The 26,388-nt window shown below is 38.4% G+C and overlaps 2 protein-coding genes across 3 annotated transcripts in view; both read left to right on the top strand.

Annotated features, from left to right (window-relative positions):
- TOX (thymocyte selection associated high mobility group box) overlaps nt 1-26,262 on the top strand; it is a 318,920-nt gene extending 292,658 nt beyond the window's left edge. For both annotated transcript variants that reach the window (XM_037802447.1, XM_037802448.1), the window contains exons 6-9: nt 1,125-1,205; nt 16,870-17,256; nt 23,610-23,761; nt 24,134-26,262. In XM_037802447.1, coding sequence (XP_037658375.1) covers nt 1,125-1,205; nt 16,870-17,256; nt 23,610-23,761; nt 24,134-24,170 — 657 coding nt within the window. In that variant the 3' untranslated portion in view covers nt 24,171-26,262. The remainder of the gene's footprint in view (nt 1-1,124; nt 1,206-16,869; nt 17,257-23,609; nt 23,762-24,133) is intronic.
- On the top strand, nt 7,324-10,159 carry LOC119508732 (GTP-binding protein SAR1a-like). The gene has a single exon (XM_037802449.1). The coding sequence runs from the start codon at nt 7,360-7,362 to the stop codon at nt 7,954-7,956; it is 597 nt and encodes a 198-aa protein (XP_037658377.1). The 5' UTR covers nt 7,324-7,359; the 3' UTR covers nt 7,957-10,159.
- Nucleotides 26,263-26,388: the final 126 nt, after the last annotated feature.

Raw genomic sequence — 26,388 nt, 5'->3', positions numbered from 1 at the left:
CTAAAGCCACTTTTCATTCCCAGATGGGTGTCTGGTTTTGAGCTCAATATTATAAAATGTCAGCCAGGCCTGCTGCAAAATCCAAGATGTGGGAAACTCAAAATAGTTGTATCAATGAAAGTGCGTTTCAATTTATACACAGTAAGGGGTGAAAAATATTTTGTTTGGGAAGGATGATTTCAAACGATTGCCAAAAATGTACTCCAAAGCCTGGAGGGAAATAACTCAATGAAAGCAGAAGACCATGTGTGTTCACTTTGCTAATCTTTTCATTTCAACTCTGACGACTCCTCTCTGTTTAACTTCGCCATCTGATCTTTAGCACACTAGCAAGTCATTTCTCAGTACTTTTGCTCAGTTGAGGGTGATTTTGCTTGTATTTTCAAGGTGATTCCTCCTCAAAAGTGAAAAGCTCCTGTGAACTAAAATGCGTGGCAGAGTATTTGTACTTTTTCAAAATAAGGTGTTCACAGATCCGTGTCACCCCGTGTTTTTGCTGGAAAGCACGTGACCAGAGCAAGCAGTCCTTGGCCACCCTTTCCATGCCAGAAATTGTCCCTGACTTCCAGCACCAATTACTGAGACCTAAAATATATAAATAGAACTTCAGGGTTCCAGATTTTAAGAAGCAATGCACCTGCAAACACCATTACTGTTCCTTTGATTTGTTCATCAAACAGAATTTGTCATCTTTGAATGCTGCCCTTGCTTTCATACTTAGGGTGCAAGATATATACCAGGATTGGAAGGCATTGTAGAATTAACTGCCCATTATAGAAATCTAAATGCTTTCTTCGGTCATCTGTAGTTTCCCTGGGAGAAACTCTTTCAGAGCCAACTACCTCCACTCCCAAAGTAGCCCAGATAAATACTTTCCTATGCTTTATGTACAATGTAAAATTTACCTATTGATAATCTTCTTATCTAGTCTATTGCCATGCTTCTTAAAAATCTGTTTCAGTAGAATGATTGCTTCCACTGGACAATAAGAAAACAGAACCATCGAGGAGAGATGATATTATATAATTCTGTGTGTGTGTGAGCATGTAATTATCATTCTGTATTGTACTTCTCTGAAAACAAAAGCAGATGTACTTTCTAATTTAAGACTCTTGTTGTTATAGGTCTATAAAAAGAAAACCGAGGCTGCAAAGAAAGAGTACCTGAAGCAGCTAGCAGCATACAGAGCCAGCCTTGTATCCAAGGTAACATGCAATTGTCTGGTATTGTGATAGAGTGTAGCCATCTAGGCACAGACTTTGATGGTAATTTAAAAACATAAAAGATCGCTTTAGCATTTTTGCTCAATCTTCACTGTCAAAAAAGACAAAGTAAATCCTAAAGAAAGCTATACGTTATGGAAATATTTATTCATACCTAAAAGACAAGAGCAGATTCTTTTAGGCTTTTTTTTTTTTTTTTTACAAAATATTATCCGCCTGTGGATTATTCATTTTGTGGATTAGTCACAGCGCATTCTTCATCCCAAGCCAACTTTCTGTTTCCCCATATCCTACTCTTCAGTTGCCTGTTCCCTTGTCCACTTGGCCTTTGCCCAGGAAATGCCAACCATCTTCAATTCAGCATCATCAGGAGGAAAGCCTGCCGGGAGAAAAAAAGAAAAAAAAAAAAAAAAAGAAGAAAACCACGTCATTTCACTTGAAAATAAAATACCATTTAACAATATTTTATAATTTAGAGTATCTTAAACACTAGTCCTTTTTGTTATACTCACAGGTTGATTCTGTTTGATCTCAGATTGTTATGGACACATTTCCCTTTTTAGACTTCTCAGGGAAGTGACCTCAGTGAGATGGGCTGACTCTGTACGCACACAACACAATGTCATCTCAAGATCAAATTTGGCTGTCACTTGCTCAGCATGGCTGGACACTCTGGACTTCATTCTAGTCACTCCAAGAAAATACTTATTTTTTATTCGCAAATATCCATTCCCACTCTAACAACTCTCAAACAGAATTCTTTGAATTTGTTTTTTATTGGGGAAAATGTATACTAAAATACAGGGCTACAGAGAAGAAAAGAGTGTACAAAATACAAATATATAAGAAATGTTGGGAGACTATTGGTCTAACCCAACTTTATGACCAACTCCCTCCATGGTGGGAAAACTTATTATTTATGATAAAACTTATTATTTATGATTTAACCTGAAAATTTCTAGCTCTCCTGAGTTATCTCACTAGGGATCTCTCACTTTGTAATTTAGCTATCTCCTTTTGAAGCTATTTACTCTTCTGCCAATACTAGCTCACATTTCTGGATACTTATAGAAATCATGGGAACTGTGTAAAATAATGACAAAAAAGTAAGGTGCAGAATATTAGATCCATCCAGCCATTGTGTTCAATAGTCCTGGCAAATTGTTACTGATTAATATGTACCAAGTAAAAAGGGAATTTTTTAAAGTGAATTTCCTTTATCTCAACCAAGTTGAGTTTCTTATTGAATGTTTTAAATAGAGTTTTAGTCCGAGTAGTTTACATATCAGAAAATCAGTATGTAAAGTCTCAATCCCAATGCAAAGCACTCTGGATAATGTTTTGCAGATTGCCAGAATGCTCTAATACTGACTAAGTCTTTACTTCCTTACCCTTCCATCCTGGAGTTGCAATCTGTATGAACATAAATTGCCATTTTCTACATTTTAAAAAACCAAACACTTTTTTTTACAGCTTACTCTGATGTTTTTCTTCTCTTTGGCAGTAAGAATTTTGCTGAGGCTGTTGAATATCTATTTATGTACAACTATCCACTGTGTGTATACAGATTGAAGGAAAGTAGCAAATACCCATTCACAGCTAGAAAATAACCCTTTGATGTTCTAGGTGAACGGATACTTGCAGTATAACCTGGTAGGCACATACAGAAAATTCAACAACCTACTCTCCCATTACATATGATAAAATATGTAAAATCCATTTTTTTCATTTTAAATTATGACCAGTCAAAAAATAGCCATTCATATTTACAAATACATATTTTCTGTGTATTGGTATTTTACTATGCTATAAATTATTTTCCTGTTCTGAAAGATCAAAAGGGACAATTATGAAATGCGACCTGATAATAATAATAGTTATAATTCCAGTGAGCCACAATGAGCTGGCCGAGCACTTTATTTCCCATTCACTCATCGTGTATCATTCTGCAGATTTTCCTGGGCTTATGTTCTGTGCTAGGTGCTGGGCTGGGCTCAAAGCATATGGAGAAGAACAAGGTAGATGTGTTGTGTGTACATAAGGAGATTTCTCTTTCGTTAGGGACTAGAATAAAAAAATATAAACTAATAATCAAAATCTTTGAGAAGATAAGGCTTCTAAAGGAACTAAAGCAAGGGATCTCAAAGGACGTCTGGAAAGCCCTCTTTGAAGAGACCCTAAGGAGGCAAAGAGAGCTTGTGGGTAGAGCTAAGACTCTATGGAGGTATGGACATCCTGTTTGAATTGAGAGGAAGTTGGTATGGCTGGAGCCAAGTGATGGAGGGAGAGTGATTGGAGATGAAGCTGAAGAGATGGGCAGGAGCCAAATCCTGAAGGGCCTACAGGACATTGAAAGGGCTTGGTCTCTTCTCAGTACAATGGGAAGCCCCTGACCACGGTTGGTAGGGGACAGCACAGTTGGTCTGATTCATATTTTTCAAAGATCATTTTACATGCATGGCTTCCCTTACTCCTCCTGTCTTATCCCTCAGAGTAGGCTTGATTATCAACATTTGACTGAAGAGGAAAAATGCCACACAGGTAACCAGTGCCCGAGCCCCAGGCTGCCCTGCACTGCCCCTGGTCTGTCTGCTGGGCCATGCTGCTGATGTGTGCTCTGGCGCTTTTGATGTGCAGACTCAAAACACCCACACAGACACCCCAGAGTTAGTGGTACAGCATCAGCATTCTCTGGTCTAAGTTCATTTTGGTCAATGAAAAGCCATTAGCCAGAGCACCATGAGCATTTTCCTAAATTCTGGCCAGCAACTTGGGTTTCCTCCAGAGGTAGACATTTTGGGGTCTCCTTTTCTATGCAATGCATCTATTTCATCAAAGAAGGCTTTGCCAACCTGGACCAGGGAAAATGCATGAGCTCTTTCCCTGATGAGTTTGTAGCCATGTCATTGTTGGCTGCTTCTGGCCTCTTTAACTCCTGGCCACACTCTGCATCCATCTGGGCATTGCATGGTGCCTGTTCCATGTCAGACTAGGTGCAGAGAGCACAGAGGGGACTAGGTCATATCAAAGTAAAGAGGTCTGTGAAACTTGAAAGGTTTGTAGTTCCACTCTGAAGATAAGCCTACTGAGCATATCAAAAATGGAAACAGCCAGTGAACATTTGACTCCATTCTGTGAAACTGAGTCATAGTATTAACTGTACTCTTCCCCTTTGATTATAACTTTTTTTTAGTTTAAATGTATTGTAGATTATCCAGTCCAGAATATTAATGAACACACCTCCAGACTTAAAGAAAATTGGAATCTACCAAAAGAAAGGAAGCTCAAATGAACATTCTCCCCTTCATACTTCAGAATGACGATGCTAATAGATTTTCAGCAGGACATTGAGTTTTTTCTTCAGTAATAACCCAAATGCAAATAGCATACTGCCATTGAGTAGCTTCTTTGTGCCACTTAGTAGGCTAGGCATTTTGCAGATAGTCCTACTCATTATCACAACCCTGCCAGGTATGGTTTAGCCCCCTTTTTAGACATTCTCTGGACGGAGAGATTAACTTGCCCACAGCCAGGGGAGGCTGGTAGTGGCAGTGTGAGGATTCTAACCTTGAGTTGTCTTGTTCCAAAACTTAGATGCTTTTCTCTACCCTGAGTGATCCTCAAATATTAATACCTTTAGAACCAGGATCTCTTGTTATCACTGATAAAATTACTTGCTGTACAAACCCATGTAACTGAGGACACATGCAGAGCAGAGAGTGTCGCAAACATGGCACTGGTCAGACCCCAACATAATGTATTCAATTTTAGGCTTTATAATTTAAAGGGGGGAAGTTGAAGAGATTTCAGATTTCATAAAGCAACTGAAAGATCAAAGGTACCAAAGAAGGAGGGATTTGAGATGATTGAACTTGGAAAATACTTGGGGATATTCAAGTCCACAACAGACATTAGACAAAGGAGAGCCATGGCTTGTACTCCATTGTCTCTAACTACAGAACAAGTAAATAGGTGCCAAACTAGAGGAATTTGATCTGAATGGGAGTGTTACTAAACTCTTGAACTGTTTGCACGAACAATCTCTTTCCATAGAGAAATTTTAGAAGCAGGAAGCAAAGATTTGTAAATAAGGATTGGAGAAGATCCCTAAGTTATCTTCAACCTTAGCAAATCTGTACTTCAATATTGAATGAAGGGAAAGAACTTAAGGACCTCCACAAGTGCCGCCACCCTAATCGTGGGAGACAACAGAGGGCAGTAGAATCTACAGCTCCTGGTGACAGATGGATCTGGGTTCAGATTCCAAGCTTCCCCGCTTACTAACTGCATATCTTCAGGGCAGGAAAGTTACTTAAATGTCCTAGGTCTCAGTTTACTGATCTGTTAAATAGAAAAGATAATGGGACCTACAGCATAAGGTTTCAATGAGGGTAAAATAGAAACTCTACCTACACTGTATAGTTCAAGATCCAGAACACAGAAAGTACTTAATAAATGCTAGCAATTATTATTTTTATATCAGTTTTACTTTTAGGGCTATTGGTAGGTGTGCAAAGGACTAGGAAGTGTTGTGTGTGATTGAAAATTTAGCTGGACGACATTTTCAATTTGTCTGCAAGAGGACTTTGATATAAAGAAAATTTTTAAATGACATTCAAAATAAGAAAAAATTTGCTTCATAGGTACATCAATTTTATAAAGAAAGGAATGATCTAGATATTTTTAAAATGCATTTATACATGCAGGTTTCTTAATTGAAATGGTCTTTATGGGTCCAGCAAAGAGGGTCAAGAATATATGCTATTGTAAATGTCAGGTTTCCTGGTTTAAACAGTTTTACATGACATTTAAGGTCATTTGGGCTTGGGCTATTAAATAAAGCTTGAAGAGATAAACTTTTTCCACAGACTCAGAAGTTGCTAGATGTAAATCGAAATTATTATGCCAAAAACAATGTAGAATTTTAAAGCAATGAACTAGTTTCATTACCACATAGACCAGAATTTATATTCCCAAAATGAGTTCTGCATTCAAAGTATTCACCTTGGGAGGCTACAAACTTATTTTATTGTTGCCCCCAGAGTTCAAAAGGTTTTTGAAACTCCTATTTTAGAACTGCAGTAGGAAACATTTATGAGCCACGTTAAAAAATCAGTCTCATTACGTTGTTTTCACACCTCATTCTTTTCCCCAGACATCACCCAGAAGTAACCCACAGACTTGGCTTCAAGTGATTACTAGCTGTCTCCAAATATCAAATTCACCATCAATCGACAAAGAGTTGTCTGAGGATATGTAAAACAGGGTTCCACAGGCTCTGAAGAGAATTATAGTGAGGAAATTCCCAAATATTCCAAGTAGAAGCAACATTGTTGAAATAAGCATTCAGCTTCTCAGCAGTGCCAACCCAGAAGGAGATGGCACTTGAATGAATTTATTCTGGTTTGTTAAAGAAAGGTAATCAGATTCATGACTTGATAGTCGCACATTGAATATGAGATTTTGTTTCCACCTTAAAGAGTAGTTCATGAGTTGAGGTAATGAAATTTAGAGAGGACAATGGAAGCCTTTTGTTTCGTTTTGTTTTAAAATATAGTACAGGACAATACTGAATTAAGAAAGTTCTTTATTACCAAAACCTATAGTGTATACAGCCAATGCTCGGTTCAATTGCAGGATAGTAAATTTGAAACAAATAAAAGAGTGAGGTTGCAGGATGAAGTAAACATATAGAATTCATGCCGAAGAGAGATCTTGAGATAAATACTGAGTCTGAATTTGAAAATATGGCTGTTAACATAAAATTTGCAACTCTGTAAGCCTAGACAGTGATTTAAAGATAATAAAATCTCATGCTTCAGGGTGTAAGTTAATCACCTGCAAGTCCCAGAAAGGATTTTCCTTCCAGAAGTAAAAATGCACAGTTGAGTAGGTGCATAAATTGTTTAATTTCTGGTGGATCAAGTATTGGTCAGTGCTGGAAATAAGAATCAAATTAGACGGACGATTAATTTGATTTGGTTCAGCAACTTCTATATTGTTGCTTCCACTGAGTTTTATGTCTTGTGTTTATACTTTGCTATTTTAAATAACAATTGCTGATTTGAGAGGGTCGATCCCGCCGCTGCCACCACCGCCGCCGGAGGATCCCCTCGGGCGGTAGTAAGCATTAATAATGTCTTTCATCTTTGAGTGGATCTACAATGGCTTCAGCAGTGTGCTCCAGTTCCTAGGACTCTACAAGAAATCTGGAAAACTTGTATTCTTGGGTTTGGACAATGCAGGCAAAACCACTCTTCTACACATGCTCAAAGATGACAGATTGGGCCAACATGTTCCAACGCTACATCCGACATCGGAAGAGCTGACAATTGCTGGAATGACTTTTACAACTTTTGATCTTGGTGGACATGAGCAAGCCCGTCGGGTTTGGAAAAATTATCTCCCAGCAATTAATGGGATTGTCTTTCTGGTGGACTGTGCAGATCATGCTCGCCTCATGGAATCCAAAGTTGAGCTTAATGCTTTAATGACTGATGAAACAATATCCAATGTGCCAATCCTTATCTTGGGTAACAAAATCGACAGAACAGATGCAATTAGTGAAGAAAAACTCCGTGAGATATTTGGACTTTATGGACAGACCACAGGAAAGGGGAATGTGACCCTGAAGGAGCTGAACGCCCGCCCCATGGAAGTGTTCATGTGCAGTGTGCTCAAGAGGCAAGGCTACAGCGAGGGTTTCCGCTGGCTTTCCCAGTATATTGACTGATGTTTGGACGGTGAAAATAAAAGAGTTTTACTTCTCTGGACTGATCCTATTCACAGCTTCCTCATGAACTTTTCTAATAGAACAAGGAAAGCTCTCCAACCATGTCTGGCGTTGAGAAGCCAGGAATCTCTGGTCAGCTCTCTCATCGCCCAGTGGTGACATGTGCTCTTCTCCACACTATTGGGAGGTAACATTGCCCCACATGCTGGTGCAGGTCTGCATCCCGGGACTTGGAAGCTGGCAGGATTTGCTGAGTAAAGCTGTGTGCCATCGTGGGGTACCAGAAAAGAAAAACACGTCTCACCACTGTGGTTGATTTAAAAGAAAGTGATTCTATTTTTAAAAGAAAGTGTTGTTAATGTAATTGGTGTCCCTCCTAACTTTTTGAGTTCACAATTTACTTGGTCCAGAGTTTTCTATTCTTCTTTTTTTTAATCTAGTGAATGGCATTTAGATTTTTCATAAAATTATGAACAGACACATTGGAGGCCAGAGCTCAGCCAGGTGAACTTACTCCTGTTGAATTAACAGGTTGGTGAGAGGACCCCCTGAGCTCACCAGTCTCTAACTGCCTTGTAGTGGGTGACATCCCGTTTTGCACAGAGAACTAGGAAAGGGGCAGGACCCTGGCCTTTGCATTTGCAGCAGGTTTCCACTCTGGTGAGCTAGGGTCATTCCTCATCAAGGAGTGTGTAGCAGATTGTTTACTGAGGAGTTCATTATAGAATGGGTTGTTATTATTATTACTTAGAAAATTAGGATTTTCAGCCAGTCTCTGCTTTTATACTGTGGTGAAATTTCTTTTTTCCCTATAGCAACTTCCTTACTCATTTTCAAGTATAAAAAGTGACTTCTGCCTCATGGAAGAGTTGAGATTGCATCCAGGTCACCTGTGTTGTCACATACTGCAAATGTGTCTCAGTTACTTTTGCACATATTCTTGGGGACAAAATTTCTGAGTAGGAGAGGAAAGCAGGGCAAAGTTAACAGCTTATCAGTTACCTAGTTTTTGGTGTTTAAAAGTAAAGGTTAACAAGTGTAGCTTTCCCAGATTTTTTCTTTTTGGTATGAAATTGCCCTTTCTATTCCAGAAATAAGCTGGGGAGAACATTAATCCAAGAACTTCTGTGGAGCTGTTCTTTTTGAGCCAGCACCACTTCTTGTCAGATAGTAAACATCCTGTATAAAAGTGTCAGCATCCCCAATAGTGTGCGTGAGGATTCTTTTTACAGCATTCTATTTTTCCTAATGCTATGTGTGCATTTGGATTTTCATTAACTTTAAGTTCTACCCTCATAGTACAAGATGAAGGGATAGGATATGGTCTTAAGGTGGGAGTCTTTCTTTATACTTTTTTCCTTTAATGAAAAGTTAGAGGTGAGTTCTTCAAAATTGAAAATTGTGATGATGATGCTTACTTGCAGAGGGTTGAACTAAATTTAGTGGATTCCTGCTTCTGATATAAGGATGGGGAAAATATGGATAATGTATTCCTGGGGATATGAGAGTATGGTTCTTTAATTGGATTTCTCATTCTCAGTCCTCAGTACTGCCCTGTTGGCAAAACAGGTCAGGTACTGAATGCAGAGGCTCGATGAAATTAAGTCTAGGAAGAGCATGTATGTCATTAATTAGCGGGGCATAGTGGATATGACAAAATTGTTGGTTTGGAAAGGGAGTAAAGCCTTAAGTGAACAAATCTAGCTAACAGTGAATGAACTAGGTAGTTGCATACTTTTTTTTTTCTTTTAGCTAAAGGTTACCCATACTTCTCTATCTGGAGACATGAAAAGTATGGTTGCTTCAGTGTTAGTTTTCTTGTTTTTGTTTCTTTCCTATTTGTCCCTACTTAAGTGGTAGCAAGCTAGTAAACTATGATAGGGCAGCTCTTTGTGAAAGTGGTTTATTTTAGCCACTGGAGAAAGAGGAGGAGGTTGAAAAGTTAAGAAGCACCAGTCTCTTTCTTGCCCCCATTCCTATAATACTGTACCTGAATACCATTCCTATAATACTGTACCTGAAAGAAAATGCTGTGAGGAGCTCTACTCCAAACAGGATCAGAGTTTGTACAGGAACTCCCATGAATTGACACTTTTCATTCTGTTTTATCAGAGTGCATATATGTCCTAGTTTAAGGAAAAGCAAAACAGTCATTTACAAAAGAAAGTCATTCTGTATTCTAAGAATTTTAATAAAAAGTTAAAACAAACAAAAAAAAAATAACAATTGCTTGGTCAATCTTTCATTTTTATAGTGTGTTTGATCCCAGAATGGGGACATTTAGACACTATTCTGTATTATCTTCATTATACTAAGTAAATGGGACTGAAACGGTCTTGGAGAATCGAAAACTAGGTTAATAAGAAGTATCCTAATGTTTTTAGAATCACATCCTTTGTACATTTTGCATGTATCAAAGGAACACTCTACTTAGAAAATCCAAATGGTCTCGATTGATTCACCCAACCCTCCATTTTTCTTGTAGAAAATGTTTTCAGAATCAGTGGGTCAAAAGAAAATAGGAAATAGAACATACTCAGAAGCTAACAACAAGAACAGATTCCTCACATGAAAATGTCTGATTCAAAGGTTAATTTTCAGTTGTGCATACACTGGTAAAATTATATTTATCAGGTGTCCAACACAAGACATGCACCACTAAATAAAAGTTAACTAACATGAACAAGAAAATAGTTCTAATTTCCAAATGGTAGGGATGGAGACCTTCATATACAGTATATTCAATTTGCAAAATTGTAGCCTTGCTTTCATAGTTTAATTGGGAAAAAATGCCAGTGAGTGTCTATTGAATTTATGATTTCTTCGTATTTCCGTTTAATCAGATTATTAATTCATGGCAGTTTGCTATTGAAAATGAATGTATTCTACCTGTCTTCCAAAACAATAAAATAGCTCTGTAATTAATAGACAGTCTATTGCATTAGTCTGATTAAGAATTAATCAGAGGTTTGTGGTGATAAATGTACAACTTTATGATGATACCATGAACAACTGATTGTACACTGTGGATAAATGTATGGTATGTGAATATAACTCTATAAAATTGTAGGAAAATATATATATAGGAGTAAAAGTGTTGGAGAAAACATGGTGAGAGGGATGATGCCTCACCAATATGGACTAACTACAATGTGTAAACTCAGAATTGAATCTTAGAACATAGCCTAACGTGGACACAATAATTGTAATAGTCCCTAGATTGTAAGCTCTTACAGCAGTTAACTATATCCCTGAATTGTAAGGCCTATCTCTAAACTTTGAGATGCTGATCCCCTACCATATAACCTGATTGGTCTCTGGAACAATGCATATCTCTGAGACACCTGAAACTCAGAGCTAGAGCTTGGCAGATATGAATGTCAGTATTAGTGCATACAGCCAATGTCAAAAAAAAAAAAAAAAAAAAAAAAAAAAGCTGAAGAAGAGCCCAGACTTCAAGTAGTGATATGAATGAAGCAGGTCTGGTTAAGACCAGGGCAAGCCAGGCCAAAGGATAAAGGTTGAAACGGATTGTGTTTTAAAACTTCACCTTCCATGTGAGACCAAGGGAAGAGATGTTTATTTGGTACAGGATCTATATTTTCTAAACAATTTAACTTGTACAGTGTGTCCAAATACCATAATTACATAGAACTTTGACTAGGAAGTGAGACCTGGTAGGTTTGTATAGGTTAATGTGAAATAGTGACACATCCCAGAGTAATTTGGGCAGATAATAAAAAATATATTTACAGCCTCCCCCTCCCCAGCCCTGAGGATCTGGGGGAAGGTACAGATGTGTTGGACATCCTCACCTGGACTGATGTTGATGTTGTCACAAACATTGGGACTGACGGTTTGATGTGCTGAGCCCTCGATCATGGGACTTGCCCTTATGAAGCTCATTACCACAAAGGAGAGTCTAAAGTTGCATGTAATGGTGCCTAAGAGTCTCCCCCTGAGTACCTCTTTGTTGCTCAGATGTGGCCCTCTCTCTCTCTAGCTGAGCCATCTCGACAGGTGAACTCGCTGCCCTCCCCCCTATGTGGGACCCAACTCCCAGGGGTGTAAATCTCCCTGGCAACGCAGAGTATGACTCCCGGGGATGAATGTGGACCCGGCATCGTGGGACTGAGAGTATCTTCTAGACCAAAAGGGGGATGCAAAATGAGACGAAATAGTTTCAGTGGCTGAGAGATTCCAAATGGAGTCAAGAGGTCACTCTGGTGGACATTCTTATGCACTATATAGATAACACCTCTTAGGCTTTAATGTACTGGAATAGCTAAAAGTAAATACCTGAAACTACCAAACTCCAACCCAGCAGTCTGGACTCCTGAAGACAATTATACAATAATGTAGATTACAAGGGGTGACAGTGTGATTGTGAAGACCTTGTGGCTCACATCCCCTTTATCTAGTGTATGGATGAGTGGAGGAATGGGGATAAAAACTAAAGGACAGGTGGGGTGGGATAGGGGGATGATTTGGGTGTTTTTTTTCACTTTTGTTTTTTATTCTTGTTCTGGTTCTTTCTGGTGTGGGGAGGGTGTTCGGAGATGGATTGTGGTGATGAATGCATGGCTATGTTATCATGCTGTGGACAGTGGATTGTATATCATGGATGATTGTATGGTGTGTGAATGTATTTCAATAAAACTGAATTAAAAAAAAAAAAAGAATTAATCAGAGTTGAAGCTCGTAGCAGGCTTTTTCCCTTCTAAAGGAATGGACCTTTATATAAAGAATGCAGGTTCTTATATTTGCCTGCCACCCACCCAAAATCCAGTGGCAAGTAAAGGGGAGGGTACCTAACCCAGGAGAGAGCTAAGAGCTATAATTGTTCATCACTACAGGAAAGGTATGGCTCCTGCTGAGAGCAGAAAAGTGGGGAAGATCATTTTGATAGTCTGTGGGTTTTCAAAGGCTTCACATCCTTCACCACTTTGGTGTGTCTCACCAGGAGATCTTGGCAAGGTCAAGAGTGGCCTTGTGGAATGTTCTTCAAGAAGGCCATTCAGTCATCCCACAAACATGCGTGGCTCTCTGTGCACTTTGCACCATGCTAGGTGGAGGGGATGCAGACACCATTTACAGGATACCATAAAAAAAGACCCTTTCCTTGAAGATTCAGGATCATCATGGAGAGAGAACAGGGAGAGAATGATACTGGAGTGACTTCCATAGGTGGGCACTTGGCTAAACACGTTATCTGGTCACAGTCAACAGTTTAGAAGGTAAAGAGGAAAAATCTGACTTCTAAAAATTCTTCCTTCCTCTCCTTTGAAAATTGCATTTCAAGTATTATCTAAATCATTATTTTTGGGAATTTGGAACTTATTATTTAATTTGAGTTTGCCTGTAGTTCTTCTTGTGATTGAAAGTTACTTTTTCAAAATAGGTTTAGCAGTACTGATCTTTACATGCTTTAGTGTGGAGGTGATAGATGTCAAATAAATGTCTGGAGAAAAAACTGATTTGTTTTAATTATCCACAAGAAAAGATAGTCTTTACAAGGTTGACAATAAAGAATCTCAAATTAGGTTGAGATATATATATGTCAACAATGTGTATATATCAACTATATATAACAACCAAATAAATAAGTACAATATATATATACAGAGAGAGAAAGAAATACAATATATTCTCTCTCTATGTATATAAGTATATAGAATAGACAGAGAGAGAGAGAAGACCACATGCTATTATTTAAAAATTAAAATTCAGAAGAGTTGAGTTTTTTTTTTTAATTTAATATTAAGGAAAATCTTTAACATCACTATGCCTTAGCTCTTCTAGGTTGTAATAGGGAAGAGACCAACTTCTTAACTCCTTAAGGAAATGGTGTCACCATCCTTAGCCTAGAATATGAAATTCACTGTGCAGATAGTGTTTAATAAACATTAAGCAATGGATTCTTTTAATGTTATAGCAGAGCATCTGTAATTTAAATATGTGTCTGGTCCAGTAAGAATTAAATTTTTTGAGGCAAGAAATATGACTATACAAATTGAAATGTATGTCCTCTTGGCCATTTTAGATAAGTATGTGGAATTTATTCCTTCTTCTGAACCATTGTTTCCCACTGAAGACTAGTTCTATGAAGTGACCCACTGAGAAAAGATTTCCGGAGTCCTTACCTGGAGATTCACAGTGTACATTGGCACCCTAAAGGTTTGGAGGATCCTGGCGTAAAAGCACCTGTTTAATCCCACTTCGCCCTGTGCTGTATTTCCTACATGTATTTTATCGTGGAACCTTCATTTTTAAAGGCATCTGTTTTTCCACAAACTGTATCACACTCTGGAAACTATATATGGGGAGGTGGGGGGGGGGGGGGTTGTTACCTGGTGCTGCTTGCCAAGACTGGCTGCATCATTTGTGAGGTCCAGTGCAAAGAAGTATGGGACTCCTTGTTCAGAAACTATTGAGGATTTCAAGACTATGACAGCAGACTGTAAAACCAAGCCTGAGGGCCTGCTAGGCCTTCTAAGCTGGGGCTGTGCCCATGAAGCCCGCCATGCTGCCTGCTAAGCATCTGCAATCACCTGCATTGATCATTTCTGTTATAAGTGTTATAAATGAACTTAAAGTGCATTTCTTTAAGTTCATCTAATTTAAATAAATATATTTGTTTAATTACTCTAAGTCGTGTTTCCTGGGGTGTGATTATATGATTACATCTGACCCACATGTCATATGTACCTATGAATATTGTATTTATAGACATATAGAAATGCATAGAGAAGTTTACATTATATGTTTACAACTCATCTATACCATATTACTACATAATGAGGTGGTTATCAGCAACAGAAATTTAAAAATGAAAACATTTTTTATGATTACATAGAGTTCATAGCTTTGATATAGGGCATTAAGTGATTTTTTTCTGTTTAAATTAGAAACAAATTATGAAGCAAAAAATAAATGCGATAGTATGTATTAATTTTTATAAATAGCTGACCTTTGTATAATTGTTTATTCCTGTATGAAGTCCATGAAGTCTGAGGCTAAATATGAAATGATTCCTGCTGCAATAGGCTAAAACAGAGGGAGTTCAAACACAATGGAAACATTTCCCCAGATGACCTAAACACGCAGAAACATGGTGCACACATAATCTTGGCACATATGGAATGGCTTTGAGGCTATCCACTGAAGGACATGCTATTCTGATGTAGCACACATCACCGTTTACCCAGCCTGAATTAACCCATTTGACTTTTTCCTTGAATTCTTCACTGCTCTGCACCACAACAATAGGAATTTAAATATGGAAGCAAAAAACATATATATATACTACTTAAAAGTTTCTTTTTTTATTGAAAGTGCCTTTTACGAACTATATTTAGTGACACTTATTTGGTCTAAAGTTTTAAAAATTAATTTGAACCGTTTTTGGCATTTTTTAATGTTAATACAGAAGACAGGGAGTTTAATCTTCCTATTTATGAAGGCTGTGGCAACTCTGACAGAGGAAAAATGCATAGTGAGAGAACTCCTTGGAGGGGCTTGAGCTCTTTGGACCGTCCTTCCCATATACTCCACAAGGAGCACTGCAGAGTCTTGAAGAGCCCATATTCCAGTGGTTTGGCGTATTTGTGCAAGTGCCTGATGTGTCCTTCCTAGAGAGACAGTAAGCGGTGGCAGGAAGCCACCCACCCCACCTCACGCCCACAAGCAAGCACATACATGCAAGCATCCTTCTTACTGTGGTTTATGTTTAGTTTTCCTACATTATCAGAAAAATATGAGTTTTGCTGCTACCAGTATTATAGGCTGACTTGTGAAAATGAAGTGACCAGCTTTGCATTTCATGTCCTCGTGCATGATGAACCCATTTCTCCAACATTCCTGTGGGTTGACTGTTGGTGACGGTGCACAGACGGGGGAATACACATAGGCCCTCACAGGCCAAGGCTTCCCTGCAGTGCTGAGAGGAACAAGAAATCACTTTCATTTGTAAACTGAATAAACATGACACTGAGGTTGTGGAATAAGGATATATACGCATCTTCAAGACCTTATTTTGACAAAGTGACTTTTTTTCTCCAGAAGGACAATTTAACATTTTTTCTCCGCTGGTTTCACCTTTCACTATTTTTTATAATGGTGTCTTACTCTTGCAAGAGTAGCAGGTTGGTTCATGCCCAGGAGGAAAAGCCTCAGGGTTAATTCTTATTTTCAGCTTCCACAAAAATGTCTAGTTTTTTAAGTCAATTAGAAGGCTATTAAGAAGTGGCCATGTGAAGGTGTAGAAAAAATTAGGGCAAATTATATTAATTTATGATGGAGTCTAAAATTTCTAAGAGAGGTTATTTTTATCCAGACCATTATGGGGGACAATTCATCACCAGCTTCTTTTAAAAAATCAAGATGAGCTCTTTGGACTCTGAAGATATATTAATATCACCTTCTGTAACTTCAGAAAGGTATTTTTGGACTCCTTTCTTCCCATTTCGACCAACCAGCTTTGTTTTCTTTGTGCAAATATGTAGGTCAAGGCTCTTTGAGAATATAAACAGAAAAAAATTAAGAACTAAACATATAATCAATAGAAGAATGCCAAAATGGAATTACTTTCAAAATGATCTACACTTATATTTCCCCATCTCTTTATTGTTGTTTGAATAACCAGAAAAATCACCAGTTAGAGCTTGGAATTTAGGGTAAAAAAAAAAAAATTTGTTATAGTAGATGAGTTTAGACTTAACAGAAGAGAGCAGATGTGATCAAGCTTGCATAAGTCACGTTTCAAGTGGTGGTGTAGGGGTTCTCAGATGAGAGAGTCAAGAAGAGTCATGGGGGTCGGTACATGTGGAAGAAACTCACAAAACATCTTGCTTGCAGAAAGCAGCTTTACTTGTGTCTCTCTCTCAACTCTGCTCTTGTTTGTTTTCTCAACAGAGCTACAGTGAACCTGTTGACGTGAAGACATCTCACCCTCCTCAGCTGATCAACTCAAAGCCGTCCGTGTTCCACGGGCCCAGCCAGGCACACCCCGCTCTGTATCTCAGTTCCCACTACCACCAGCAACCAGGAATGAACCCCCACCTAACGGCCATGCCCCCTAGCCTTCCAAGGAACATAGCGCCCAAGCCGAGTAACCAAATGCCAGTGACTGTCTCTATAGCAAACATGGCTGTGTCCCCCCCGCCACCTCCCCTTCAGATCAGTCCACCTCTTCACCAGCATCTCAACTTGCAGCAGCACCCACTTCCCATGCAGCAGTCCATTGGGAACCAGCTACCCATGCAAGTCCAGTCGGCTGTGCATTCACCCCCCATGCAGCAAGTAAGTGCCGCTTGCCCTGGACGTAGAGCTAGCTCCTCTTTGGGAGTGCTGAGGTGGTCTAGTCATCCAGCTGAAGATGAAGGAAAGGGTTTTCCTATTTAAATGGGGAGAGAGAGCTGAAGGTATTCCAATTCTGCTTTCTGTAAAAAAAAAAAAAAAACGCACAGGTGACGAGTTGGCATAGTGTTACACAGGCACAAGAATCAGTAGTGGTTTCTTTTCATAGATGCTGATTTCTTTCCCATGATATCCATTTTGCTTCACCTTTCTAACCTCCCTTTTGGTTTTCTGTTTCTTGAGGAAAGTGGTTTTGTTATTTTAGGATGCCAAGTACTGCCAAAGGTCTCTTTGGGATAGAGAATTTTGCATTTTTTGAAAGACGTTGTTTGGAAAATGAGAGTGTCTTGATTGGTAGGCCTGTCGAGTCCAGTGAATTGCTGGGAAATGAAATTAGCCCACTGTTTCTGGTAAAAATATCAAATGTGATAGAACCCTAAAAGTCCTAAGAACTGAACGTTTTTACCAGTTTTACTTAAAAATAGAGACTTGGGCTTCCACATAGATTGGAAAACACAAGAGATTTGGGTGCCTCCCTACCCAAACCCTAAAATATTGAAGCCATTCAATATTATTAGCTTAAATTTTTTTTGAAATCAGATTATCCTTTTGGGTTTTGGTGTTATTTTAAAATGTGAAAGTTAGAAGTAGATGATGTAAATTAAACTGAACATAAAATATTCAAGAATCCTAAAAAACATTTTTTTTAGGAAAACAGATAAAGGTAAAAACTACAAATCCTGTCTGATTCAGCGATCACGTTTATAATTCAAGTGCTTTTATAATCCAATTGCTTTTAATTTTATAATCCAAGTGCTTTTAATTTTATAATTTTATTTTAATTTAATTTTATAATCCAATTAAATATGTAAGTGTAGCCTTCCTATAGAATTGATGACTACCCTCTGTGGAATTCAAGTCTGTAGTTGGAGTGGGGAAGCAGGGGAGCAGAAAAAGGAATAAAATATATGTAGTCCTCAATTCATTTATATCACTATTATTATTTAAACAGGATTTCTGAAAGCTGATGATTAAAAACCCAGCACTTGGGTGCATTGCCCCATCTTTAATTCTCAGAAAACTTTTGGGGCGGGTTCTCACATTCTCTCCGTTGTACACATGGCTTAGCAGAATAAGTAACATGCTTATAAGGTCAGAACTGGAATTCAAACCCAGGTCCATTCAGAAATCAGAGCCAAGACTCTTAAATACTAGAGTATTCATTGTTTCCTGTAAGAAAACCCATGTCTCCTAATACTTTATGGGGTCTTTAAATCCTAGTTAGTTCTAAACTCAAAATAGTTATGGAGAGCAGTGGGAATCCTCTCTTTACTGGAGTCCTCTGTGGCCCCTAAACCAAGGAGATTGACAAAGCTCTGAAGACATTCTCATCTAGTTGTTGACTCACCAGGGAAGGAGATTCTGAGGGAAACCAGAGTCCCACCATCCTGCCTGGTCTATACTGGCCTTTCTGACCAGGAAGTGATATTTATAGAGAAACGTTTCCCCTCTTTCCATCAAAAAGCACTCACAGTCCAGGAGACACTCCTGGGGCACACATGTGAACCAGTAGTGTTTGGGTGAAGGGTTAACAGCTTGAAAGATGCCACCATTTCACTGTCAGCTGTGTGCACTGACCCCTGATCCACTGAGGGGCCCGTGCTGTGCTCCCCACACCTGGGTGGGGGGCTGCTTTCCCCGGGGGAAGGAGCATCAGAGGCACAGCCAGATCCCGACTGAAGGGCTGCCTCTCCAGAGGGGAGACCTTTTTTCCAATTTATCCACACAGAGATGGAGCCTTTTACTGTTTGTGCTAAGACCTTGAAAGTGCTGGCTGTGATCCCAAACAGTTTTCAGATACTCCAGATTTACATAAGGCCACATGCAAAAATTCAAGAGGTCTGTTTTTGCATATAGACTCTTAAATGAATAGGGAAAAAAATAGAAGAGATTGCATTGGACAAGCTGTTCATCAAACCGTGTTAGTTCCGTTAGTGTAGCATAAAAAGTGATTTTACAGAGGAGATGGTAGAACCTCATTTTAGTTTATATTAATAATTAATGACCAAATGGAGAATGAATAGCTGCAAAGACTATATTGCCTAAAATCACTTTTAACAGTGCCCTGATCATGGTAGGTAGGCAATAAAATAACTACTGAATGAATGAACACAAGTGAATAAAGAAACCAGTGACTAGTAAAAGTGTTTAAATATTAGAACAAATGACAGATTTGGTTGGGGGATGTCAATTCCTTGAATTCCTTTTTAAAATGTAATTCACTCAGAAACAATCCATTGAGCACATAACGTGTATCTGGCCTTGCCCAGGTCCTGGAAGCTGAGCTGGCGATGAGGATGGGGGAGGTGGCGCCTCTTGCCATGAAGCTCTTGTATTGTGCTGGGGAGGGGGAGTTGGTGATAAGATAAACAGATAAATAGTTGAGATCCTCCAAAGGCAGTAAAATAGCAGAAAGGGCAGAGCCTTCAGCGAGGAGTGGACAAGGAACGGCCTCCTGAAGGGTTAGCATTTGAACAGAGACCCAGAGAAAGCAGAAAGCGGAAGAGGCAGCCTTTAAAAGGCGCAGAAAGTGGGAAGGATACACAGGGACGTACTGCAGAGAGAAAAGGGAACAGACTGCAGGCTGGGGGCACCGAGCTGGGGAGGAGGTTGGCTTGTCCAGCAGATGGAAAGGGTACCAGTGGGGAAGTGGTGAATAAGGGCGAGGGGAGGGTGTGGCTAAGGTCAGATTCATGGGCAGGTTATTGAAGTGGGATCCTAGAGGTGAAGGGGACTGAGCAGCCGCAGCATCCCAACGAGTCAAGCACCCCTTTGATGTCACTTAACTTTACTGCAGTCACAACAGGCTGTCGGGGCAAACAATGTCTTCAAAGCTGGTCTTTAGCCTGTAGATGCAGACACAGACCGTGTATAAAATTTCGTCTGTCTGTTTCATCATCCAACCACTTTTATCCTGAAGATGTTTGCTTCCTGGATATATGGTGGCCATGTTCACATATTCAAGCAACAACCCAAAGAAGAAGAGAGGAGAAAGTTAATGACCACCATATTTTAAAAATAATGTCTCATACTTCATATTTTAGCTATTTTATTTTTCTTTTGAAAATGACTGTATCCTACAAAAACTGAGTGGATAGTCCACCAGGGATAAGAGTTTCCATTCTTTTTCTAGAGTATATTTTATACACTCAATCCATGGACCTGCTATTTTTGTCCAGTTTTCTTCCCTTCTTTCTACTCACAATATTGTCAAATGAGGTCAAGAGGAAAAAATCATTAATATCTGTCAACTTCCTTTATAACCTTAAGAAAAAATCTTGGTATGATATCACACAGACAGATTTTCAATTTCCTTGTGTAATAAACAGCTGCTTTAGGATTTGGATGTAATTTAAAGGTTTAAAAAAATCACATTGAGATTGATGAATAAATCAGTTGTGAAGACAAAAAACATTGATGCCTGTTGAAGATGCCTCTCCAGACAGGCAGGAAATGAAATTAGTTCCCGGTAAAGTGTGGATATGAGGATCACGTTAGGTTGAGCTGCAGGCTTTTTAGGACTGGTGATGGTGCAACAAAACTGCTAGGGCTACAGAAATCTAATTAAAGAGCAAATGTCCCTTCTGACATCAAATTAATCTTTATCATGTTTCCTATTTTTATTTCAATCTGGCACCAGAAAATGAAATTTAAAATTCCAGGCATGCTACAAAACAGTTGGTGATTTTCCTCTTGAGCATTAAAATGCAAAATACTCACTCGTGTTTAATTAGATGGCTAAGCAAACATTTTGCAAAATAAAAAATGTATACCATCATTTTATATTGACATCAGTAATAAAAGTGTACTTAGTTCTAAGTTTGACCTCGGCACCTCTTTATATAAAAAGTGTTTGGAAAAATGTTCCATTTTCTAAATGGAACGAAGGAAAAATAATGTTACTTAAGGCTTTGCTTTTATTTTTCTTGATTCCCAATTGTTTTAAAATTAGTGATCTTATTAAATCTAGCACTGAAGTTAGCTGAATTTTAAATCTTTGAACTTTGTATGTAACACGTATTTTTGGGCTGAATCTTAAAAGTCACCGTTTAATCTTAGAGCAATAAACAAATAATGTTTTGTTGCTGTTCTGTCACCTAACCTTGAGGAATTCTTTTAATTGGAAGGGAAAAAAGCAGTGGTGGTTTCTGCTTGTTTGTGCAGGAGTGGGTAGAAGAAGGCCGGTTTGTTTTTGTTTGTTTTTTTTTTTGCTTTTCATATGTTTCCATACCTTCCACTAACTCAAGATATTTTCAGTTATTCTATTTTGGAGACCTGTTTATTTATAGGTAGTGTTTTGTTGGTTTTGTAAAAATCCAATATGGAGAACTTTACATTAAAAAAAAGATAGGGAAGCCATGGTATTTACACATTTATACCACCTGTGCCTTTCCAACCTCACATAAAATAGTCAGAATTAAACTTTATTTATTGAAAAACATCATTTATTGAGCCCCTACTGTGGGCTAGGACTTGAGAATGCCCAGCAATGCAAACACCCTCTGCTCTCAAGGTTCTTATCGTGCAGCCTTATAGCAGGGGCTTATTATATGAAATCAACACAAGGCCACTCTCTCTGGGTGTTTGCCCAGCATCACACTGGACACCAGGGAAAGAAGTGGCAGCAAGCCACATTAAGACGATAGGATAGGCCATATTGAAATTAGTAAATGTCATCAAAACAAGTTAGGCTTGTCTTTGCATGATGGAGGTCTGGGATGGTTTGGAGAAAGTTGAGAATCTCAAACTGGAAAGGCTGGGGTGAGGGGGAGTCCTGAGCAGCCAGTTACACTCCTCATTTTTCACTTTCTCATTTTGGAAGATATTGATCTACATAGACAAACTTATCTCCAACAGGCCAGTGGTTAATTTTGGAAACCTTCTATTCCTTTTGGTCTGTGTGGGGTCAAATAACCAGTCTGGCTGAATTTTCCACTTTTTAATGATTTGTTTCAATCTTTCAGACAGTTTGCCTTTCATCCACAGCTTTGGTGGGAGTTGGTATGGACATTGGCCTGAAGGTCCTTATTTGAATAGACTTAAAGCCAATATTGAGAATCGAGGACTTTTTTAAATAGGTGTTTCCAAGTCTTTACCCAAGAGACACCCAAACATGAATAAAAGTCTAAGAAAATATCCTTATTTAAAAAACAATCCTCTCATCATCCTGCTGAGTTTAAAAAAATATAAACTCAGTAATACGATGCCTCCAGAAACTTCCTGCAAGGAAAGAGAGAACAGTTCATGTTTACATCTCTTGATGTTTCAGTGGTTAAAAACTGTGGATGAAATTTGCTACAGAAAGAGGCAACCATGAGATTAGTTAAGTTGCCCTTTTGGTCATTTCCAGCAAAGCTTCCTTGTGCTGCTTTTGAATTCATCAGATAAGCTAAAAAAAGGAGAGAGGGAGAGAGAGAAATTATTAGTGTAGCATGCTTTTTGTTTACCAGACATAGCTATATACTTCAGAAATTCTGTCCTTGAATTTTTAATAGCTTTGCTAGGATTAAAAGTCAACACTTCACCATACTAGTATATTAAAAGAATCTTCCTGAAGTCTGTTTGCCAGTTAATAGACTTTTCAATTAAAAAATATTTGCTCTTACACTTTTCCCTTCCTGTGTTTTCCAATGGCAAGTTGTTTTGAATCTTTCCCTATATTACTCCAACAACTGTTAAAAAGCTTCAGTTGAAATTTTTTAGCTGAGAGAGAAGTACAAATAAAAGAAGAAGCAGATGGTCCCTTTGTGAGTGAAAGCAGAAAAAGGGTTTTGAGAACAATATGTGAATAGGTGTAGTAATGAAACACCCAGCCACCTGCTGCCCGAATCCTTCAAAAAAGATTCTGTTGCATATTCTGGGGATTAACTATTAATGTATCCTTTGCTTTGATACAAAATATAAACTTTGAGGGACTTAGGCTCTTTTTCCACTTTGTTTTGATTAAGTTGGCTTCTCTGTATTCTAAATTGTTTCTCGATTTAATATATTGCCCAAGAGTATAATTAAAGGTTTTCTGACACATGTTTAAGGGAAGCAAAGGTAGAAGAATGGGGTTGTGGCACTCCTTTTCTACCTTTCTTTTAAGTTTTCTCTGCCCTTAGGATGCACTTGCCCTTACAAAGACGCCAGCGAGAAGGCACTGGTGTGTTTGCAAAGACCGGGTAAATATTTAGGTGTTTTTCTTTCCTGAAAGGCACTTGGATCCTTATTTGCGGGCTTGCTTTCACTTTCAGGGATTTACTCTTCAACCCGACTATCAGGCTATTATCAACCCTACATCTACAGCTGCACAAGTTGTCACGCAGGCTATGGAGTACGCGCGTTCTGGGTGCCGAAATCCTCCCGCCCAGCCCGGGGACTGGAATAACGACTACTGCAGCAGTGGGTAAGCAGCCGGCGAGCGCCACCTGGTGGCGGGCGGCGCTCACAGCGTGCACGTCGCGCCCCGCTCGTTAGTGGATGGGAAAATCGGTCTTGTCTTCCCTGCTGTCTGAAAGATCTCGTGGATTGGGTCCACGATCATGAAGGCGGAGGACACCGCTGCAGAAATTTTTAAACGCTATTCTAACCCTTCTGAGAATAAATGTCCTTAGTAGCTGTTAGCTTGACGGTAGCTTAGTTAATGTGCGCTTTCCCAGGAGAAAGCGACTCACCCTCAGGCTAGAGCAAATAACTCAAAGAAAGGCATCCTCCGTGTCACCTGTAATACAGGTTTTCTTGTAACGAGGCATCTGTTGTTTGTTTTCTCTTCGTACAGGGGCATGCAGAGGGACAAAGCACTGTACCTTACCTGAAACTCTGAACACCTCTTCTTTCCACGGAGGGAAGTCCTTTCACCATGGATTGCTTTGCACAGCCAAGGCAGTTTCTCCATTTTATTAGAAAATGCAAGTTGCTAAGCACTTAGGACCATTTGAGCTTGTGGGTCACCCACTCTGGAAGAAATAGTCATGCTTCTTTGTTATTTTTTTAATTCTTTATGGACATTGTCCTTCTTCTTCCTTGAAGGAAATTTGGACCATTCCGATTTTATGTTGGTTTTTTTGCTGTGAAGTGCTGCGCTCTAGTAACTGCCTTAGCAACTGTAGAGGTCTTGGATAAAAGTCCTGGATTTTCCATTGGTTTTCATAATGGGTGTTTATATGAAACTACTAAAGACTTTTTAAATGGCTTGATGTAGCAGACATAGCAAGTTTGTAAATAGCATATATGTTACACTCTCCTAGAGTATAAAATGTGAATGTTTTTGTAGCTAAATTGTAATTTGAAACTGGCTCATTCCAGTTTATTGATTTCACAATAAGGATTAAAAATTGGCAAACATTCATATTTTTACTTCATTTTTAAAACAGCTAATAGTTCTATATTTTCAAAATATTTGGAAAAAAGTATTCCCAAATGATTTTAATTTAATAACAGATTGGCTTTGTCTCATTGATCAGACAAAAAGAAATGAGTGTTAAGAGAAGCGCAAACACATTTATTTTGTACTGCAGAAAAATTGCTTTTTTGTATCACTTTTTGTGTAATGGTTAGTAAATGTCATTTAAGTCCTTTTATGTATAAAACTGCCAAATGCCTACCTGGTATTTTATTAGATGCAGAAACAGATTGGAAACAGCTAAATTATAACCTTTACATATGGTTCTGTATTATTGTTTCTTCATACTGTGTCTGTATTTAATCTTTTTTTATGGAACCTGTTGCGCCTATTTATGAAATAATAAATATAGGTGTTTGTAAGTAAATTTGTTAGTATTTGAAAGAGATTTCTTTGATGTTTTAACTTTTGCTGGCAAAAAAATAATAATTCACGCTTGGTGTGAATGCTTTATTTCATTTTTACAGTGACATGAATAAAGCCAAACCTGCTCTTCATTTTGCAGCAAATTAAAGTAACCAATCCTTCTTTCTGCATTTCTTTGATTGATGCAAAAGAAAAACTGTGATATCTAAGAACTAACTTTCTTTATACAATAGAATAGAGGATTGCCCTAAAAGTCATACAAGCTTCCAGACCAAACAGACGGGTCCTCTGTCTAGAAGGGGTCGCTTCTTGATACTCAGCTGGTTTTAGTCAATTCTGTAAACTTCCCTCCAAAAAACAAATTAAAGCCAAAGCAACCAAAATTCATCAAGCTGCATGCTTTTCACAAGATCCCGAAAACATTTAAGAATTGAACCAAGGGCAGGAGGGAATAAAGAGGCAGTGCCCTGTCGAGAATACATCCTGCAATGAAAGGTGAGTAACCAGACAGCAAAAAAAGTGGGAAAGCCTTCCAAATCTGAAAGCTGTTTGATGGAAATTGAGATTCTTGCTGTCTTTTGTGCCTCTACAAGTTATTTCTCTTTCCAGAATTCCTGAGTCTTCCGAGAGAATTCTGAGTAGACGAGAGATTTGCTAGGGAACCAAGAGCATTGAGAATCTGGCTGAAGGTTTGCATAGTTTTTAAATTAAAAAGCTTTGAAATAAATAATTAAAAACAAACAAACAAACAAACAAACAAAAAAATCCCATACAGGGGATTATATCCAGAAAGCTATCCTGGTTAGAATTCAAGAGAATAGCTGATGTCTCTTTCATGGAATGTGTGAGAGAAACTTAGCAGTTTAATCAAATACAAATATACTCATTGTATAATCCAGTCAGAATTAAAAAGACAAAGGTATACTTGCTTTGGAATGGTTTTAGGCATTGTACAACCTTGAATCACTTGAGCATGTAATAACTAATAAATAATGCAGATCAAATGTGATTTTTTAAATGACTGTAGCTGAGAGCTCTAATTTTCCTGTCTTGAAACTGTGTAAGAGCTCATGTGATTAAGTTCACAGTTTATTGTTTGTCTGTTTAGTATTGTAGAAATATACCAGGACTATTAATTACCTAATGTCTTTTATTTATTATATTATGATAAAGTAAAATTTCCACTTGCATTCAATCTCGAATGAGAAAGTAATTACCAGAATGAGAACTGCCGGCTTTGATTTTGACAGGCAGTTTGTACAGGA

The sequence above is a fragment of the Choloepus didactylus genome, chromosome 14, assembly GCF_015220235.1.
Source record: "Choloepus didactylus isolate mChoDid1 chromosome 14, mChoDid1.pri, whole genome shotgun sequence".
NCBI classification, from domain to species: Eukaryota; Metazoa; Chordata; class Mammalia; order Pilosa; family Megalonychidae; genus Choloepus; species Choloepus didactylus.
The sequence above is the reverse complement of the archived record's forward strand: the minus strand, read 5'-3'. Positions and strand labels throughout refer to the sequence as shown.